This window comes from Lithobates pipiens, unplaced genomic scaffold (genome assembly GCF_037356315.1).
Source record: "Lithobates pipiens isolate NorthernLeopardFrog02 unplaced genomic scaffold, aLitPip1_a1.2 Scaffold_27, whole genome shotgun sequence".
NCBI classification, from domain to species: domain Eukaryota; kingdom Metazoa; phylum Chordata; class Amphibia; order Anura; family Ranidae; genus Lithobates; species Lithobates pipiens.
In genome coordinates this window covers 31325939-31348281 of record NW_027507788.1, presented here as the reverse complement: position 1 = coordinate 31348281, position 22343 = coordinate 31325939, and the positions used below count along the sequence as shown (strand labels likewise).

Here is a 22343-nt window from a genome sequence, read left to right as displayed (position 1 = left end):
GGGGTGTAGATCAGTGCTGGGATTATTTTTCTTGTGAAGGGGGGGGGGGGTTTGCTGAGACATGATCCGCATAGGTTACGGGGGGGGGGCTAATAGAGATATCTATCCTTCTATCTATCTATCTATCTATCTATCTATCTATCTATCTATCTATCTATCTATCTATCTATCTATCTATCTATCTATCTATTTATCTATCTATCTATCTATAAAATATTGGCCAATGGTTGTGGGGGCCTGGGAGCAAGGCCAGGACAAGGAGTGAGCAGTGAACTGTGCCAGTGAAGGACCATTGCCATCTAAGGGAAGGGGGCACCATATGGTAAGCTCCCACCCCTGTAGCATTTTAGCTATGTAAGTTTCAGGAAGGGAGGGGGGAATTGTGGTGGGAGGGGAAATTTAACAGGCAATTTGTGCTAGTAGGGGGGTGATTTGGGGAGGGGATAGAATTCGTGTTAGAAGGGGGGATTTGGGGGAGGGGGAATTTGTGCTAGATGGAGAAATTTGGAGGGGTTGGTATTTGCATAGGAGGGTTCTTTTTTTTGGGGGGGGACTTGTTCTAGGAGGGTAGAATTGGGGGGGATTTGAGTTGGGAGTGGAGGGAATATTTTTATTTTTATTTGGGGAAATATTGGGGGCTTGTAGAAAGATAGTATGCTTAGGGGTAGGGGTGTAGATCAGTGCTGGGATTATTTTTCTTGTGAAGGGGGGGGGGGGTTTGCTGAGACATGATCCGCATAGGTTACGGGGGGGGGGGCTAATAGAGATATCTATCACTCTATCTATCTATCTATCTATCTATCTATCTATCTATCTATCTATCTATAAAATATTGGCCAATGGTTGTGGGGGCCTGGGAGCAGGGCCAGGACAAGGAGTGAGCAGTGAACTGTGCCAGTGAAGGACCATTGCCATCTAAGGGAAGGGGGCACCATATGGTAAGCTCCCACCCCTGTAGCATTTTAGCTATGTAAGTTTCAGGAAGGGAGGGGGGAATTGTGGTGGGAGGGGAAATTTAACAGGCAATTTGTGCTAGTAGGGGGGTGATTTGGGGAGGGGATAGAATTTGTGTTAGAAGGGGGGGATTTGGGGGAGGGGGAATTTGTGCTAGATGGAGAAATTTGGAGGGGTTGGTATTTGCATAGGAGGGTTCTTTTTTTTGGGGGGGGGGGGGACTTGTTCTAGGAGGGTAGAATTGGGGGGGATTTGAGTTGGGAGTGGAGGGAATATTTTTATTTTTATTTGGGGAGATATTGGGGGCTTGTAGAAAGATAGTATGCTTAGGGGTAGGGGTGTAGATCAGTGCTGGGATTATCTTTCTTGTCAAGGGGGGGGGGGGGGGTTTGCTGAGACATGATCCGCATAGGTTACGGGGGGGGGGGGGGCTAATAGAGATATCTATCACTCTAACTATCTATCTATCTATCTATCTATCTATCTATCTATCTATCTATCTATCTATAAAATATTGGCCAATGGTTGTGGGGGCCTGGGAGCAGGGCCAGGACAAGGAGTGAGCAGTGAACTGTGCCAGTGAAGGACCATTGCCATCTAAGGGAAGGGGGCACCATATGGTAAGCTCCCACCCCTGTAGCATTTTAGCTATGTAAGTTTCAGGAAGGGAGGGGGGAATTGTGGTGGGAGGGGAAATTTAACAGGCAATTTGTGCTAGTAGGGGGGTGATTTGGGGAGGGGATAGAATTCGTGTTAGAAGGGGGGATTTGGGGGAGGGGGAATTTGTGCTAGATGGAGAAATTTGGAGGGGTTGGTATTTGCATAGGAGGGTTCTTTTTTTGGGGGGGGGACTTGTTCTAGGAGGGTAGAATTGGGGGGGATTTGAGTTGGGAGTGGAGGGAATATTTTTATTTTTATTTGGGGAGATATTGGGGGCTTGTAGAAAGATAGTATGCTTAGGGGTAGGGGTGTAGATCAGTGCTGGGATTATTTTTTTGTGAAGGGGGGGGGGGGTTTGCTGAGACATGATCCGCATAGGTTACGGGGGGGGGGCTAATAGAGATATCTATCACTCTAACTATCTATCTATCTATCTATCTATCTATCTATCTATCTATCTATCTATCTATAAAATATTGGCCAATGGTTGTGGGGGCCTGGGAGCAGGGCCAGGACAAGGAGTGAGCAGTGAACTGTGCCAGTGAAGGACCATTGCCATCTAAGGGAAGGGGGCACCATATGGTAAGCTCCCACCCCTGTAGCATTTTAGCTATGTAAGTTTCAGGAAGGGAGGGGGGAATTGTGATGGGAGGGGAAATTTAACAGGCAATTTGTGCTAGTAGGGGGGTGATTTGGGGAGGGGATAGAATTCGTGTTGGAAGGGGGGATTTGGGGGAGGGGGAATTTGTGCTAGATGGAGAAATTTGGAGGGGTTGGTATTTGCATAGGAGGGTTCTTTTTTTGGGGGAGGGGGACTTGTTCTAGGAGGGTAGAATTGGGGGGGATTTGAGTTGGGAGTGGAGGGAATATTTTTATTTTTATTTGGGGAGATATTGGGGGCTTGTAGAAAGATAGTATGCTTAGGGGTAGGGGTGTAGATCAGTGCTGGGATTATTTTTTTGTGAAGGGGGGGGGGGGGTTTGCTGAGACATGATCCGCATAGGTTACGGGGGGGGGGGGGGGCTAACAGAGATATCTATCACTCTATCTATCTATCTATCTATCTATCTATCTATCTATCTATCTATCTATCTATCTATCTATCTATAAAATATTGGCCAATGGTTGTGGGGGCCTGGGAGCAGGGCCAGGACAAGGAGTGAGCAGTGAACTGTGCCAGTGAAGGACCATTGCCATCTAAGGGAAGGGGGCACCATATGGTAAGCTCCCACCCCTGTAGCATTTTAGCTATGTAAGTTTCAGGAAGGGAGGGGGGAATTGTGGTGGGAGGGGAAATTTAATAGGCAATTTGTGCTAGTAGGGGGGTGATTTGGGGAGGGGATAGAATTCGTGTTAGAAGGGGGGATTTGGGGGAGGGGGAATTTGTGCTAGATGGAGAAATTTGGAGGGGTTGGTATTTGCATAGGAGGGTTCTTTTTTTGGGGGGGGGACTTGTTCTAGGAGGGTAGAATTGGGGGGGATTTGAGTTGGGAGTGGAGGGAATATTTTTATTTTTATTTGGGGAGATATTGGGGGCTTGTAGAAAGATAGTATGCTTAGGGGTAGGGGTGTAGATCAGTGCTGGGATTATTTTTTTGTGAAGGGGGGGGGGGGGTTTGCTGAGACATGATCCGCATAGGTTACGGGGGGGGGCGCTAATAGAGATATCTATCACTCTATCTATCTATCTATCTATCTATCTATCTATCTATCTATCTATCTATCTATCTATCTATAAAATATTGGCCAATGGTTGTGGGGGCCTGGGAGCAGGGCCAGGACAAGGAGTGAGCAGTGAACTGTGCCAGTGAAGGACCATTGCCATCTAAGGGAAGGGGGCACCATATGGTAAGCTCCCACCCCTGTAGCATTTTAGCTATGTAAGTTTCAGGAAGGGAGGGGGGAATTGTGATGGGAGGGGAAATTTAACAGGCAATTTGTGCTAGTAGGGGGGTGATTTGGGGAGGGGATAGAATTCGTGTTGGAAGGGGGGATTTGGGGGAGGGGGAATTTGTGCTAGATGGAGAAATTTGGAGGGGTTGGTATTTGCATAGGAGGGTTCTTTTTTTGGGGGAGGGGGACTTGTTCTAGGAGGGTAGAATTGGGGGGGATTTGAGTTGGGAGTGGAGGGAATATTTTTATTTTTATTTGGGGAGATATTGGGGGCTTGTAGAAAGATAGTATGCTTAGGGGTAGGGGTGTAGATCAGTGCTGGGATTATTTTTTTGTGAAGGGGGGGGGGGGTTTGCTGAGACATGATCCGCATAGGTTACGGGGGGGGGGGGCTAATAGAGATATCTATCACTCTATCTATATATCTATCTATCTATCTATCTATCTATCTATCTATCTATCTATCTATCTATAAAATATTGGCCAATGGTTGTGGGGGCCTGGGAGCAGGGCCAGGACAAGGAGTGAGCAGTGAACTGTGCCAGTGAAGGACCATTGCCATCTAAGGGAAGGGGGCACCATATGGTAAGCTCCCACCCCTGTAGCATTTTAGCTATGTAAGTTTCAGGAAGGGAGGGGGGAATTGTGGTGGGAGGGGAAATTTAACAGGCAATTTGTGCTAGTAGGGGGGTGATTTGGGGAGGGGATAGAATTCGTGTTAGAAGGGGGGATTTGGGGGAGGGGGAATTTGTGCTAGATGGAGAAATTTGGAGGGGTTGGTATTTGCATAGGAGGGTTCTTTTTTTTGGGGGGGGGGGACTTGTTCTAGGAGGGTAGAATTGGGGGGGATTTGAGTTGGGAGTGGAGGGAATATTTTTATTTTTATTTGGGGAGATATTGGGGGCTTGTAGAAAGATAGTATGCTTAGGGGTAGGGGTGTAGATAAGTGCTGGGCTTATTTGTTTGTGAAGGGGCGGGGTTTGCTGAGACATGATCCGCATAGGTTACGGGGGGGGGGGGGGGCTAATAGAGATATCTATCACTCTAACTATCTATCTATCTATCTATCTATCTATCTATCTATCTATCTATCTATCTATCTATAAAATATTGGCCAATGGTTGTGGGGGCCTGGGAGCAGGGCCAGGACAAGGAGTGAGCAGTGAACTGTGCCAGTGAAGGACCATTGCCATCTAAGGGATGGGGGCACCATATGGTAAGCTCCCACCCCTGTAGCATTTTAGCTATGTAAGTTTCAGGAAGGGAGGGGGGAATTGTGGTGGGAGGGGAAATTTAACAGGCAATTTGTGCTAGTAGGGGGGTGATTTGGGGAGGGGATAGAATTCGTGTTAGAAGGGGGGATTTGGGGGAGGGGGAATTTGTGCTAGATGGAGAAATTTGGAGGGGTTGGTATTTGCATAGGAGGGTTCTTTTTTTGGGGGGGGGGACTTGTTCTAGGAGGGTAGAATTGGTGGGCATTTGAGTTGGGAGTGGTGGGAATATTTTTATTTTTATTTGGGGAGATATTGGGGGCTTGTAGAAAGATAGTATGCTTAGGGGTAGGGGTGTAGATCAGTGCTGGGATTATTTTTCTTGTGAAGGAGGGGGGGGTTTGCTGAGACATGATCCGCATAGGTTACGGGGGGGGGGGGGGGGGGCTGATAGAGATATCTATCCCTCTAACTATCTATCTATCTGTCTATAAAATATTGGCCAATGGTTGTGGGGGCCTGGGAGCAGGGCCAGGACAAGGAGTGAGCAGTGAACTGTGCCAGTGAAGGACCATTGCCATCTAAGGGATGGGGGCACCATATGGTAAGCTCCCACCCCTGTAGCATTTTAGCTATGTAAGTTTCAGGAAGGGAGGGGGGAATTGTGGTGGGAGGGGAAATTTAACAGGCAATTTGTGCTAGTAGGGGGGTGATTTGGGGAGGGGATAGAATTCGTGTTAGAAGGGGGGATTTGGGGGAGGGGAATTTGTGCTAGATGGAGAAATTTGGAGGGGTTGGTATTTGCATAGGAGGGTTCTTTTTTTGGGGGGGGGGGACTTGTTCTAGGAGGGTAGAATTGGTGGGCATTTGAGTTGGGAGTGGTGGGAATATTTTTATTTTTATTTGGGGAGATATTGGGGGCTTGTGGAAAGATAGTATGCTTAGGGGTAGGGGTGTAGATCAGTGCTGGGATTATTTTTCTTGTGAAGGGGGGGGGGGGGGTTTGCTGAGACATGATCCGCATAGGTTACGGGGGTCTGACGCACTTTGTCATCTATGCCCTGAGCACTAAATAACATTGTCCCGGCACTTGGTGGGAAGCTTATTGGAATCTAAAAGCCCCCTTTGATAATAAAAGAATTTCCTAGATACTGTACCCCACTATGTGCAATCTACTACATTGCATTTTAGGCAGAACCCCCAGGGATAGATAGATAGATAGATAGATAGATAGATAGATAGATAGATAGATAGATAGATAGATAGATAGATAGATAGATAGATAGATAGATAGATAGATATTGATTAGAATAAATGCAATTATTTGATTACAATAAATAGATACACTTGATGATATTAGATATATATGGGGATAGACAAGCAGATCTGAAGTCTGAATACTGTATTTAATGTGTGAATTTCTAGGCATGTCTTGTGCCATCTAACATGCCACGATTTTCTTTTCTAGGCAGTGCCAAGAGCTGCATCACATGCGAAGCCCATGGTGACGTTAACAACTGTGCGGGTGATCTGCAGGAGTGTCCAAATGATGATGATTTCTGTGTAACACAAAAAGAATCCAGCATAATAGGTAAGATTTAAAGAAACGTATAACATTTTTTGTAAATTGTACATTACTAAGACATGTACGAGTCAAGAAAACTCCTGTTCCCTTGACCTAAATGTAAGACAAGCTTGCAGTAAGGGAATATCTAATACATTTTACATTTTGCCCCTTAAAGGGTATTTTCACTTTTGCAGCCTGATTTGAGAAAACCCGCTATATGTTTGTATGTGTTCCCATTCACAAAGAATACCTTTTTTTCTTTATATATTTCTTTCCATTTTAATCAGTGGTCTTCAAACTGCAGCCCTGGGGCAAGATGTGGACCCTTCGTTTCTTTTATTCTGCCCTTGGGGTGATCGTTTTTTCACTGAGACCAATGAAGGACGCAGTTTCTCCCAAAGACACCAATGATGGGGACAGTTTCTTCCAATGACACCAACAATGGGGCCTAAAGACACCAATGATGGGGCACAGTTCATCCCAATGACACCAACAATGGAGCCTAATGACACCAATGATGGGGCACAATTCCTCTTAATGACACCAACAATGGGGCCTAATGACACCAATGATGAGGCACAATTCCTCTCAATGACACCAACAATAGGGCCCAAGGACACCAATGATGAAGCACAATTCCTCCCAATGACACACAATGGGGGCCTAATGACACCAATGATGAGGCAAAATTCCTCCCAATGACATTAACAATTGGGCCCAATGACACCAATGATGGAGCACAATTCCTCCCAATGACACCAACAATGGGGCCCCAATGACACCAATCATGGGGCACAATTCCTTCCAATGACACCAACAATGGAGCCCAATGACACCAATGATGGGGCACAATTCCTCCCAATTCCTCCCGATTACACCAACAATGGGGCCTAATGACACCAATGATGAGGCACAATGCCTCTCAATGACACCAACAATAGGGCCCAATGACATCAATGATGAGGCACAATTCCTCTCAATTACACCAACAATAGGGCCCAATGGCACCAATGATGAAGCACAATTCCTCCCAATTACACCAACAATGGGGCCTAATGACACCAATGAGGAGGCACAATTCCTCCCAATGACACCAACAATGGGGCCCAATGACACCAATCATGGGGCACAATTCCTCCCAATGACACCAACAATGGAGCCCAATGACACCAATCATGGGGCACAATTCCTCCCACTCACAACAATGATGGTGGATTGTTTACCGGGACATTTTGTACTCCTGATGACCACAGTCTGACCCCCTTAAAGTTTGAAGGACAGTAAACCGGCCCTTTATTTACAAATGAAAAAGAAGTGGGGAAAGACTTTAAATGAGAAGCAGGAACACCTACGTCTCCATCCCTAGAAAATGTAAATAAGCAGCAAATTGGGACTTTAAATGAAGCATGTTCAATATGGTCAGAAAATTTGTCAATAATATATATATATATATATATATATATATATATATATATATATATATATATATATATGCATTTATTATTTGGACAGTGAAAAACTGTCTCATATTGAGTACAATTGATAAACATACAAAAAATATATACATTAAATAGCAGTTGATCAAGCCATATATGGATCAAAATTTAGCTGGCACAGCAAGGACCAACTATCGATCGACTTGTGTACAACAAGCCTGTCTGGTTTTATCTGGTTGTAGCTGATCACTGTATTATGCCTGGCCTGGCGATGCATACTAGCACATTATGCCTTTGTCTTGAAGGTTTCTTTTTTTTACTCGGTTCACAACCGCTTTAAACATTACTCTGCATTTCCCTGCTAAACATAAAGCAGTGAGATTGTGGATTAAGGATATTTAAACAGTGAAAAGCACTTACAAAGGTAACCACTAACCAGCATTTTTTTTAGGTTATGTTATGTTAAAGGGAACATATAACAAATATAAAGTAGGTTTGATCCCAATTTGGCTTGAAAGGTGGAAATAGACTTTAAAGCCCAACTCTGGAGTTGTAAACTATGGGGTTGATTTACTAAAGGCAAATAGACTGTGCACTTTGTAAATGAGGGGGAGCTCTGCTGACTTCCATCATCCAATCACATGCAAGCAAAAAATGCGGTCTTTTTTCACTTTCCTTGCACGTGATTGGGCATTTTTTGCACAATCTTTTTGCCTTCAGTAAATCCAGCCCATTATGTATCGTCTGATAAGCTAATGTTTCCTCTGAGAACTACATTTATACACTGTACTTTATTGTGGAAATTTAAAATAAGAAGTTGTTAAACATTATAAAATACAGAAAGAAGCAAAGGGGGAGCCTGGACAATGTAAAAAACTGCCTAAAGCTCCACCTGCTGGCTTAAAAGAGGAATACAAACAATATATTTGCAATATTTCACATTTACCTGACTAGATATATCATCTTCTATAATTTTTGCTTTTTTTAGTCTATAATAATGATTAAAATACCGTATATAACATTATACATACCACATGACTTGCTGTGTTTTGTTCCTCTTTTAGGCACTGATATCAAAATTACAGTCAAAAAGAGCTGCATGCCTGCCTCTAACAAGAATGTTTGCCGCCCAGAACCAATGACTTTAGATTGCGGTAAAATGACATTTTACGTGTACTCAGAATGCTGCTTTGAAGATCAATGTAATTCAAATGGGCTCCAAAGTAAGTGTGACTTTTCTAAGTTTGAATATGTCCCTACCTGCTAAAAGGCATAATTATATTTAGTTTGCTAATACAGGCACCTTTGGCAGACAATGTAGCCAGGTTTGGACCATTTATATTTTCCTGCTGCGGTCAAAACATTAAAGCTTGGTTAACACTGTGATTGTAGAATGAAGTATCAGCAGCTTGCTGATGGGAATAATTTGATGGGGTTTTTTTAATGTTTTTTTTTTCTCTTATCAGAAAGCTTAATTTGGTTTGATTGACTTAGATCATTGCCTTCCTGCTCCCAGTTTGATTACTTTAAGCACTAGCTCTTATTTTTATAAATTAATGCCCCCCCCCCAGGTGTAGGTAAAAAAAAAACAGCTCTGGCTGCAGTACTCACCATCTATCCAACGCTGCCAAATGCAGTGACTCCTTTCAGCCACTAGATGTCATCTGTCTTTTGGATCGAATGATGTTGAGGGTCTTTTAATCTGGCTGAACTTTAATATGCTTATATTTTGCCTTCCCTTGGTGCCTTTTCTCCCTTTTCCGATTCTAAAAATATTCAGTTTTTATTGCATTCCAAACTTTAGACTAAGAACCCTTTCACACCGAGTGCGTTTTACAGGCGCTATAGCGTTGTAAATAGCGCCTGCAATCCGCCCTCAAACTGCTGCACCATTCATTCCAGTGTGAAAGCCCGAGAGCTTTCACACTGGAGCGGTGCGTTGGCAGGACGTCAGGGAAAAGTCCTGCCAGCAGCTTCTTTGGAGCACTGAAGGAGAGGTGTGTTTACCGCTCCTCCACCGCTGCTCCCCATTGAAATCAATGGGGCAGCGCTGTAATACTGCCAGCAAAATGCCGCTATTGCGGCGTATTTCGGGTGGTTTTAACCCTTTCTCAGCCGCTAGCGGGGGTAAAAGTGCCCGTTAGCGGCCAAAATGCACCACAAATCCGACGGTAAAAAGCCGCTAAAAATAGCGGCATTTTACCGCCGAAGCTATAGGCTCTGCGGTGTGAAAGGGGTCTTAGTGATGTCATCACTGGGTCTCTGTGCAATGTAGGCAGATCATGGCTGGTGGGAGGGACTGATAGGGTGCTCTACATGGCTCCCTGAACATATCACAGCACCCTGCCTCAGTACTCCCCCCAAGAGCCCACAAGCCTGATGCAAACAGTAGGGCATCTGTTAGGAGAAGTTTGCGAATATCAAAATGCCCTCATGGGGGTGGGGAGCCTGTACAACAAGGCAAGACTGAAGGAGATGGTGGAGTTCATCACCAAACCTCAAATCGAGTTTGGATATTTCTCAGAACTTCTAGCGGTGAGGGTTCTGTAGACCCTAGACTTCTAGAAAGATCTGACCACCAGCTGTTGCCAACTTGAAGGGCTTCCCAGAGTTATGTCTGAAGTTTTCACATATTGTATATCAGCCTTTCTGAAAACCTTTTTTTCCCCCAGACTAACCCTTGAAATAATTTTCAGATTTTGGGGAACAAGTCCATTGCAGGTCAGTGGTGGTTGGTCAGAATGCTTCCCCCTTACAAGCAGCTAAAGCGATTATTGGTGTCATGCCGCTGGTGCTTTTAAATTGCATTGGTGCCAATACAACGAAAGCACCATCAGGTAGAAGGTTTCTAATTCTTTTGCTCAACAGTGCAAAAAGTAAACCAGAAAAAAAAGGGCACATGGCCCTCCACAAAAAGTAAACCACAAAAAAAGGGCACATGGTCCTCCAAAAAAAGTAAACCAGAAAAAAAGGGCACATGGTCCTCCACAAAAAGTAAACCAGAAAAAAAAAGGGCACATGGCCCTCCACAAAAAGTAAACCACAAAAAAAGGGCACCTGGTCCTCCACAAAAAGTAAACCACAAAAAAAGGGCACATGGTCCTCCACAAACAGTAAACCAGAAAAAAAAGGGCACATGGCCCTCCACAAAAAGTAAACCACAAAAAAAGGGCACATGGTCCTCCACAAAAAGTAAACCACAAAAAAGGGCACATGGTCCTCCACAAACAGTAAACCAGAAAGAAAAAGGGCACATGGTCCTCCACAAAAACTAAACCACAAAAAAAAGGGCACATGGTCCTCCACAAAAAGTAAACCACAAAAATAAGGGCACATGGTCCCCCACAAAAAGTAAACCACAAAAAAAGGGCACATGGCCCTCCACAAAAAGTAAACCAGAAAAAAAAGGGCACATGGTCCTCCACAAATAGTAAACCACAAAAAAAGGGCACATGGTCCTCCACAAAAAGTAAACCACAAAAAAAAGGGCACATGGTCCTCCACAAAAAGTAAACCACAAAAAAAAGGGCACATGGTCCTCCACAAAAAGTAAACCACAAAAAAAAGGGCACATGGTCCTCCACAAAAAGTAAACCACAAAAAAGGGCACATGGTCCTCCACAAAAAGTAAACCACAAAAAAAAGGGCACATGGTCCTCCACAAAAAGTAAACCAGAAAAAAAAGGGCGCATGGTCCTCCTCCTCCAAAAAAAAAATTACCCTGACCCTGATACCCCAGGAATGCAAGGCTCCTGACAGGCACTGGGGTACTCGTGGACCAGATGGACCTCCTTCTATCTGCCATGACGAGGTCCACCCAAGGACTAAGTTGACCAGTTGACCCCATGGACGGGGAGAACTTGACCATAAGACCATATGCCCTCCACATAAGACTTTCATGTCAAGTCTGAGGACCCACATCCTACTAATTGAGGGTGAGTAAAGTTCCATGTGCCTTGCAAAAACTGCAAAAATGTATAAGTGCTATGGGTGTCAAAGTGCCTAGAATATGGTGGGTCTTCAATCAGCTACAACTCCCCAGAAACCTGTGGAGGAACCCTAGGGTTCCACCGAACATAGATTCCCCAATCCTTTTTCTCTGCAGCCTCAGCTGCACTGAAGATAAATGAAAAGGAAGCACTCTGAGGCTTCCTGTTCATTCACAAACTGAAGCATAGTAAACACAGCCTACTATGCTTCAGTTATAAATGAACACAGTGAGTGATCAATACCAGTCACTCGCTGTGTTCATTTAGGAAAGGAAGGTGCCAGTAAGTATGCTATATTTACCATGACCCCCCCTTCCTTTTTTGGCTCTCCCTCTGAAGATCCCAGGAGCCTCGCAGCAGCAGAAAAGTACCAGAAACTACAAAAGGGAAGATTCACGGGTAGAGTTCTTTAGCGATAAGGTGCTGGTGTCCTGTCGGATAGTGTCCCCCCCGTCGAATAGTGTCCTCTGTATGCATGCGCAGTACACAGGACAACCAGATTCCAATAATAGCCGAAGATGAACGGCGCCTGCGCTGTGAGTCCAGTTTCTAGCCCCCCCCCCATCCAAGTGCACATAGAGCTAGAATAAAAAGAGCTGAGCGAAGCCAGGCCGTGCCCGAAGCTTGGCGAGCGAATCGAGCCCGCGAGGGGCCCTCTAATATGTGCAGCCCTATGTCCACTTGGATGGTGGTGCTTGCACCTCGACTCACGGCGCAGGCGCCGTTCATCTTCGGAGATTTTCCGAATTACCTTCTGCTCCGTGCTGTGCAAGCGCTGCGCCTGCGCAGTACGGGGCGGACACTTTTCGATGGCCGGACTGAATATGTCACAACACCAGAAAAGAACACAACCCAGGAGGTTCTACTTAGGACTGAAGTATTACTTTTGGATGTAATGTGTCTTTAGGGATATCTGAGAAATGAATGTTCTTTGAAAAGCAACTACAGATTCATGTAATTGAGATATTATAGCAGTTTCTTACTTTTGATGGTCATTGACTATGTTTTTCTTCCTTCTTAATATTACTTTTTCTACAACGTCAAGTGCCGGCAATCAGCACAGAGAAGAATGGTCGTCAATGCCCAACCTGCTTTGTGGAGAACGAGGACGTGTGTCCAGAATCAGCAACCGAAATGAAAGACTGCACTGGCCATGCAAAGACATGCTTTGACTTCTCAGGCAATGTACAACGCCCAGGTAATACATATCTCCCAACTGTCCCTGATTTGGATGGACTTTCCCGGTTTTGGATCCCTGTGTCCCTGTTTACTAATCAAATTTTCCTCTTACTGGTCTGAGATATAGGCACTAAAAAAAAAAAATACACTATAGGGGCATATTTAAAAAAACAAACAAAAAAAAAACGTTTACAGAGCTACTCATGCTGCAAAACCGCGTGTAGTGTGCATTCATTTTGTGCAAATGGCGACAAGAACAAAATGTAATGCTACAGAGCTATTTTTCTCTCTAGGTCCAATGTTATTCATTCATACAGCAAAGAATGAGTCAGGAAAATATTACATTATGGCCATTAGATGGAGGTGGCGAACTTAGTAAATATGTATTTATTTATATAATCGTCAGCTCCATCTAGTGGCCATAACAGAGGATTTCCCTGATTTACTCTACTCTTTATACATAAATAACAGTTGACCTGGAGAGAAACTGGTCTAAGGCCCCTTTCACACATGCGGACAGTATGTCCGTATTTCATCCATCCGTTTGCGGATGAAATACGGACATACATGCATCCCTATGGGATAGCGGGTGTCTGCGGATGAACATCCGCAGATACCCGCTATCGTCCGCCTCCGCAACTGTCCGATTCTGCAGACGGAGGAAACTCCTATTTTTCTATCCGTCTGCAGAGCGGATCGGATGAACACGGACAGACGGTCCGTGCTCATCCGATCCCCATAGAGGAGAGCGGAGAGCTGACAGGGCGGTCCCTGCACAGTGTGCCGAGACCACCCTGTCCGCCGCCGGCTCAGCAGGGACAACGGAGCGATCCCCGCTGAGCAAGCGGATCATCACGGGGCGGATCATTACTGATCCGCCCCGTGTGAAAGGGACCTAATACTTTTGACAAAATGAATGTACATGCAGTTTCGCCAGAAGAATAGCACTGCATTTTTTTTTTTTATAACTACATCCCTATGTACAATAACTATCAAAATTGTTGACTGTCCTAAACCTCTCATACAATTAAAGAATATTAATTAAAGTGTTACAAAACCCACAACAGTAAAATCAGTCTGTATATTCAGTGTAACATACTTGTTATACTCACTGTGGAACCTAAGGGGTTAATCCTCCACATTGTGTAAAAAGGTTGTTTGATCCTGTCTTCTCTGAGCCTCCCCTTCTTCGACAGTCCCCGATCCATCTCCTGATAGAACAGAGGCTAGGGCACAAGCTGCACATGCTCAGTTTGGTGTGTATTGCTAGAGTGTTTATTTATTTTTATTTTTTTCTTGGGAGGGTGCATGTGATCAGCACAGGGCCAATCAACACTGTCTAGAAATAGGTCAGGGGTCCTGCAGCCTCATAGGACAGTCAGAGGAGAATGAAAACTCCTCCTACAAGCTTTAACCAGACACTGATAGAAGTCACATGACTGACATGACTGCTATATACTGCTGATGAGAAAATGTATTTAGCAGGTTGTTTTTTCTTTGCTTGCATTTCCACTTTAAGCCCTTGTACACACAGTCGGACATTCTGACAACAAAATCCGTAGGATTTTTTCCGACGGATTTTGTCCGAAACTAGTGTTGCATACACACGGTAGGACAAAGTTGTCGGAAAATCCGATCGTTCAGAACGTGATGACGTTTGTTCGTTACGACGGTACTACGTTCAGGCTAGTAGCCAATAGCTTTGGTCTCATAATTTGAGCATGCGTGGCACTTTGTCCGATCGGAATTCTCTACACATGATCGGACAAAGTCCGATCGGATCATGTTGTCGGAAAATTTTATATCCAGCTCTCAAACTTTGTTGGTCGGACATTCCCATGGAAAAAGTCCGATGGAGCCCACACACAGTCGGATTATCCGACAACATGGTCCGATCGGACATTTTCCGTCGGAATTTCCTACCGTGTGTACAAAGGCTAAGATTTCAAATATGGCATTAGGACATTTATCAGATCTATACAAATGTAAGCATAATAGTTTGTTACAGGGGTGGAGACATTTAGGGCTGGGAAAGGGGTGGCAGGAGGGGCAGCTGCCCTTGGTGCAGTGGTGGTGGTGGTGGTGGGGGTGCCATCTCACCATATGCTCCAGATCAGTGGCTGGCAATCAGCAGACTACCGGCTTTTTGACCTGATCTAACAGCTATTGCTGTCACAACATGTTCCAACATGGTCACTCTCCACCCCAACGGCCCACAACTTCATGCGTAACACACGAGCATGTGCCTTCTAGTTGCTGGAATTCAAGCAGTTGGCAATGCATGGGCAGAGAAAAGATTGTGCGTACTCCGCGCCTGTATAACAAAATTAATATAATAAAGAATATAAAGCTGCTCCCCAAATTACCGTATTTATCGGCGTATAACATGCACAGGTGTATAACACGCACATTCATTTTAAGAGGGAAGTTTCAGGACAAAACTTACATTTTTGTATTGGCATATAACACGCACACGCTATTTGCACCCGATTTTCATGGTGAAAAAGTGAGTGTTATACGCCAATAAATACAGTAAGTAATAATGATACTTAAAATGTGATTATAAAGATAAAGAGGGCGCTATAAAATAGTTTGTGATAATCTAAACTTTTTTTAACCAAAAGAAACATTCATGAGTGTGCTAGAAATGCAATATAACTAAATAACAATTAACCTCCCTGGCGGTATGACTATTTCAGATTTTTGATGCTGAAAGCGGCACAATTATTTTGCATGGAAATTTGGCGTTTTATATTGTAGGCCTGTAATTCTTAGCCCTTGTACACACGGTCGGACATTCCGACAACAAAATCCGTCGGAAACTGGTGTTGCATACACACGGTTGGACAAAGTTGTCGGAAAATCCGATCGTTCGTAATGTGATGATGTTATTTTGTTACGACGGGACTACGTTCAGGCTAGTAGCCAATAGCTTTGGTCTAGGAATTTGATCTGAGCATGCGTGGCACTTTGTCCGATCGGAATTCTCTACAAACGATCAAACAAAGTCCGATCGGATCATGTTGTCGGAAAATTTTATAGCCCAGCTCTAAAACTTTGTCGGTCGGATATTCCGACGGAAACAGTCCGAAGGAGCCCACACACGGTCAGATTATCCGACAACGCGGCCTGATCGGACATTTTCTGTCGGAATGTCCGACCGTGTGTACAAGGGCTTATGCCCTGTACACACAGTCGGAAATTCAGACGGAAAAGGTCCGATCTGATTATGTTGTCGGAAAATTCTGATCGTGTGTGGGCTCTATCGGACTTTTTTCGTTGGAAATTCAGACGGAAAAAATTTGAGAGCTGGATCTAAAATTTTCCGACTAAAAAATCTGATAGTTTGTAGAGAATTCCGACGAACAAAGTGCCATGCATGCTCAGATTAAATTACGAGACCAAAGCTATTGGCTACTAGCCTCTAAGTGGTCCCGTCGTACGCAACGAGCGTTACCTCCTTCGGAACGATCGGATTTTCCGACAACTTTCGCCGACCGCGTGTATGCAACACAAGTTTCGGCCAAAATCTGTCGGAGAAAATCAGATGAATTTTGTGGTCGGAATGTCCGACCGTGGCATTAGGAATCACTCACCCTGTTTCCCCGAAAATAAGACCTAAGTGTGATTGTTGGTGATGGCTGCAATATAAGCCCTACACCCCAAATAAGTCCTAGTTCAAGTCCTTGTAGGTCTTATTTTCAGTTTCGGGGAAACACGGTAGGGCTTATTTGGGGGGGGGGGAGGGCTTATATTGCAGTCATCACCGACAATCACGCTAGGTCTTATTTTCGGGGAAACATGGTAAATCTGTCCAAACAAGAGTCTAGTAGACATCCTGGATATGATAAAGTTTTAAACACAAAATCCTAAATTATAATATAATAAATAACTATAAATAATTATAACAAATAATAATCTAATAATAAAATTATTTAATAATGTAATCAAATCAAAAACACTGAAATTTGCTCAGTTGCAGAATTGTCGCTGTCATTACTTTCAGCGTTTGATGATTAATTTCCCCACAAATCACTATCACTCAGTTCTGCAAATGATTCCAATTCATTATCGCTGATTTCGAGCTGGTCTAAAACTGCTTCTGATGTAAAGGGACTGTTTTGGTTGCTATGGACAATCTCAAGTTTCCAGGTCGGAAAAAAACAGTACTTATAATATAAAACTGCATCCAGGGCTCTAGACAAACCCCTAGGGACAAAAGGAATGTGAAATAAATTGATACAGTAATGTAATCTGTAAGATTACAGTGTACAGTATGTATTGTTCGTTTTACTTTTTGAATTTGGCGCCGTTTTCCGTCCCTGTGCGTCGCAACACTCGCAGGGAACGGAGCTTGGCGATGTGATGAATCGAGCGGAGGACGGCTCACACACAGAGCGGGGAGGACATCACAGGATCCTGGGGATAAGGTAAGTAAGCTGTACCTGGATCCTGCAATGCGATCCCGAGTGTGCTGAAAATCCACCCCGAGCCAGGCTTGGGAATACCATCAGGGAGGTTAAGCTACATTCATGTGATATAAACATGTGCTCATAACAATAAATTGGGCCCAAAAAAAAAAAAAATAGACCCCCAAAAAAAATCAATAATTAGAGGGAATATTCTGTGCAAATAGTCTTCCAGAAACAAAGTGAATAATCCTTCACCCCAAACTGTAGAAACACCTCACGTGCTCTCAGTAAATATTCTGCTTACCAGAAGGATTTGATTATTTTAATTAGAAAGTGAGTCAAACAAAGCTTTAGCGGTATAATGCCTGTTACATTAACTGGAGATGTATGGAAGCCATCCTCCCTAGAGATTAAACATGGCATATATAAGAAAAAAAGTGGAAACCCATAGCATAATTCTATTTATTAAAAATTAAGTAAAAAAAGCCAAGTGGCCGATTATATGTATGAGTGCCTTGGAACGGCACTGGGGCTGCTGGCTTGTCTGTGCTGGATGGTGCTTTACGTCCAGCCTCCGTAGCTTAGTGTTCCACCAACCCGACCAGAACAACCAAAGGGACCGGAAATGCGTGGAGTAACATGACCAAGTACCGCCCCGACGTACGTTTCGTGATTACGTCTTCAGGAAGGGTGTTTAGTTATATTGCATTTCTGGACTCATGAATGTTTCTTTTGGTTAAAAAATGTTTAGATTATCACATACTACTTTATAGCACCCTCTTCATCTTTATAAATGCATGTGCAGAGCGTGTTCCATGCCAACCATGGACAGCAGGAACAAGGGGGCAAAGAATGCACTCATTCTACATTATATATACATTAGCAGCAAGGAGGGAAGTTCTGCATCCTTGCACTAAGCACTAGATGAATCTGTCCCAGTACTGGAGACATTAAAATGTAAGCTTTAGTGGTGCAGAGCCTGATTTAGGCTTGAAGCACATTATTAGATTTTTTGTCTGGTGCCTTTCTGATCAAACCAATGGATATTCATCAAAAAGCATGTCAACGTGCCTTATAGTGCATGTTTCAACACATGTTAATGTGTAAATAATGAAAATTTTGGCAAACTCAAGGGAAGGGGAAGAGGGGGCACCACAGCCTTAAATAATATCAAAGACTATTTATATTCGGTAGTAATGGACTTTTGAGGTGCCCCAAGGATGCCTTGCAGTACAAAGTTTAAAACACGGGAGAATAGACATTTGGATCAATAAAATGTAAAAGAGGTGTCTATTCCTCCATGTTTTAAACTCTGTACTGTGTGACTTCCTTCCAAAAGTCTATTACAACACACAATATGAATAGTCCATGTCAACGTGTGTCATGCAAATACTGTAGATGCACTATATTGTAAAAAGTATTGGGACACCTCCCTTTACATGCACATGATGTTTAATGGCATCCCAGTCTTAGTCCGCAGGGTTCAATATTGAGATGGCCCACCCTTTGCAGCTATAACAGCTTCAACTCTTCTGGGAGGGCTGTCCACAAGGTTTAGGGGTGTGTCTATGGGAATATTTGACCATTCTTCCAGAAGCGCATTTGTGAGGTCAGGATGATGTTGGATGAGTAGGTCTGGCTCACAGTCTCCACTCATCCCAAAAGTGTTGAGGTCAGGACTTGCTTTGTGAACTGGTCCAAATCATTTGGTGGAGGGGGGTTTATGGTGTGGTGTTGCTTTTCAGGGGTTGGACTTGGCCCCTTAGTTCCAGTAAAGGGAACATCTAAGGTGTCAGCATACCAAGACATTTTGGACAATTTCATGCTCCCAACTTTGTGGGAACAGTTTGGGGATGGCCCCTTCCTGTTCCAACATGACTGCGCACCATTGCACAAAGCAAGGTCCATAAAGACATGGATGAGCGACTTTGGGGTGGAGGAACTTTACTGACCTGCATAGAGTCCTGACCGCAACCTGATAGAACACCTTTGGGATGAATTAGAGTGGCGCTGTAAGCCAGGCCTTTTCGTCAAACATCAGTGTCTGACCTCACAAATGCGCTTCTGGAAAAATGGTCAAACATTCCCATAGACACACTCCTAAATCTTGTGGACGGCCTTCTGAGAAGAGTTGAAGCTGTTATAGCTGCCAAGGGTGGGCCAACTCAATATTGAACCCTACGGACTAAGACTGGGAGGCCATTAAAGTTCATGTGCATGCAAAGGCAGATGCCCCAATAATTTTGACAATATAGTGTACATATCAATGTGCATTTACGAGCCACGGTATCCATGGTATGAGTTGACATGCATTGATGACCAATGCAAACAGTACATTGCGACACTCACGGAAAAACAAAATGGCGACTTGCATTGTCATGTGTTTCCATTTATTTCAAAGGAAAACGCATCAGAGCAAAACAGATACGTGCCAACTGGCCCTTAGTGATCTCTGTACAATGTGACTAAATACAGTAGTGCTAGACAGTATAGTTGTTTAAAAATAATAATAGTTGGAACACAAAGTTGTATCCAGTACACAACAGTCCTAGGAAAATTACTGCCAATTTTTAAAAAGGAATATGTGTAAAAAGTGAAAAGTGTATACCTTTATCAACATTTCTTATGTTTATGTTTTTTTCCCCCTTTTTGCAGAGAGCGAGGATAAGCTTTATTCATTTAAAGGTTGTGCCGATGGAAATTTATGCACTACTGACCTTACACTATTGCCCGGATGTAAGGTTGGTAGCAATGCCAAGTTTACCTGCTCCTAAAAGAGGAACGTTTGATGGATTGCAGAGTTAACAAAGCTGTTGCAGTTATTTCGTTTTTTTCCTTTACATTGATCTTGCCCAGCATGCTGGAGATCACCGCCTCCTCTCACCTTCTTGTTTTCTGTCTGCTGCAGGTTGCATTTTCATTGCGGAACAACATCCCACCACCATTTAGTGGTGCTGAGACAGTGGGGGTAGGGGTAGCGCTGCCATGTCTTTGAAATCCCAGTCCCAGTCCTCTATGTGGCCTAATGTTTGTGGGGGTAGGTAGCCTGCTCGTGGGTTTGTAGTCCCAAGTGCACTGGGCTATTCCTTAGAAAACAACAGGTTGAGCAATGAGTAACCAATGGAAGTAGGGTGGCAGAACCAGCATGCTGGGCTGTTATTACGCTTTACTTATCTGCCTTAAAGTGCTTGTAAACCTCAGACATGAAATATAAACAAAGCATATCCCTCTATAGTGTGTACCTGTCTCAAATAAGAGCACTAAGTGTCACCTTTGTCTGCTGCTTCCTTCCCCTGCTATTAGCTGAATCACTTTTGACAAGTTTTCCTGACACCAAGAGCAAAAAGGTGACAAGGGAGGGAGCACCAACTAATTGACAGCTTTGGCTCCATTCCTGCGTTCTGTGTGGAGGGGGGAAGGGGGAGGGTGTCTTCCATCCAATCAGCTCTCACAGCTCTCCTCACTGAGCTCTGTAGAGTGTAAATTCAGTTCCCCGCCCCCTTTTTTCTGAACTCTGAGGCTTTAAAAGGTTAACACTTTGAACTGATGTAGAGAAGAGAAGACTGCAGATAGACAGATACAACTTATGTATGATTTGTTTATCTCTCTGTGTGTCACCTAAGGCCAGTCACTTCACTGGGTATATGGAAGGGTTTACAACCACTTTAATACAAACCTGCAGTTTGTAAAACCATGTCAACTAACATTGGAAAGTGATATTAGGCTCCAATAGTGTGCCTACATGTAGTGCCAACTTTCACCTAGATATTCCAGGAGCAGAGCCGGATTACCAAATAGGCCAAGTAGGCTCCAACCTATGGGCCCCACACCGTTTAAGGGCCTCTTGACAACATATCAAAGTATTACTGATTTGATTGTGAAAGACATACGCCATAGACATCAGGTTCACATTACAGTTTGTCTCTTAAAAGCTTGTCTTCTTTCAGATTTATTTTTACAGAAATTGTAGTGCAACCTACATACATGTAATGTACAGTAGTGATGGTCTTCTCCACCTAGAGCAGGGTTTTTCAACCAGGGTTCATCCAGAGGTTGCTAGGGGTTCCTTGAGCAATTTCTACCTCTTAGATAAGTTCCCACTGACACCATTGATATTTTAGCTATCTGTACGGGGGTAATTCCTCCCTACACCACAAGCTTAAGGAGCATTCTTCCTGCTGACCATCACATTATTTATCATTAGTTGTAGATATAGTAACATTTACCAGGGGTTCCCTGAGACTGGAAGGTTATTTCAAGGGTTCATCCATGTTGAAAAGGTGGAAAAAGGCAACCATAGAGGCTGACATACACACTACTTCAATGTTATCCCACTAGAGGGTGCAAAGGAGAAAACAACTGTGAGGAAGGCCCTAAGGTTTTGAGTGCCTAGGGACCTCCACAGAGCACGCTATTCCACAAACACCTAAAGGTGCCTATTATTACTTCTTAATGGTGGGTTTCGAAATTGTATTTGGCTGCTGGTACACTTTAAGTTGATGAGTTGATCTTTCATGCAGGAAAATCTTTGCTATATGTTTGCAACCGCTAGAGAAATGCACCTTCATGTAACCGCCAAGATATTGTACCTGGACTCTGTCCTGAGCTTTGAGCTTCAATAAAACAACACTTTACTCTGCAACCAAATTGTCTCCGGTGTCTCATTCTTTTTTTTTTAAGCTTTATTTAAAGTGGTTGTATAGTCAAATTTGGGACTTTTACCTACAGGAAAGCCTATAATAAGGCTTACCTGTAGGTAAAAAAGTTATCTCCTAAACCTATACCTGACTGCAGCGGAGCATGCGCACAGGGGATTCTCGGCTGAAAGTCTGGCAGACGCCGGACCGTTCCGGAGAGAAATCTCCCGCGCGAATGCGTGGGAGTGACGATATCGCGGCTCCGGCCACTCACAGCGCCGGAGCCGCGATACCCGGAAGAAACGCAGAGGGAACATGTCAGCTCCCTCGGCGTGGATCGGGCCAGATGGAGCCTCGTTCTAAGGTAAGTATTTCATAAGTATTTCATAATGAGCTAGTATGCAG

At 44.0% G+C, this 22343-nt stretch overlaps 1 protein-coding gene across 1 annotated transcript in view; it reads left to right on the top strand.

The window, feature by feature from the left end:
- Window positions 1-21948, top strand: part of LOC143933141 (phospholipase A2 inhibitor gamma subunit B-like) — a 24872-nt gene extending 2924 nt beyond the window's left edge. Inside the window, exons 2-5 of the mRNA XM_077456076.1 lie at window positions 6187-6309; window positions 8786-8944; window positions 12756-12908; window positions 19957-21948. Coding sequence (XP_077312202.1) covers window positions 6187-6309; window positions 8786-8944; window positions 12756-12908; window positions 19957-20075 — 554 coding nt within the window. The 3' untranslated portion in view covers window positions 20076-21948. The remainder of the gene's footprint in view (window positions 1-6186; window positions 6310-8785; window positions 8945-12755; window positions 12909-19956) is intronic.
- Window positions 21949-22343: the final 395 nt, after the last annotated feature.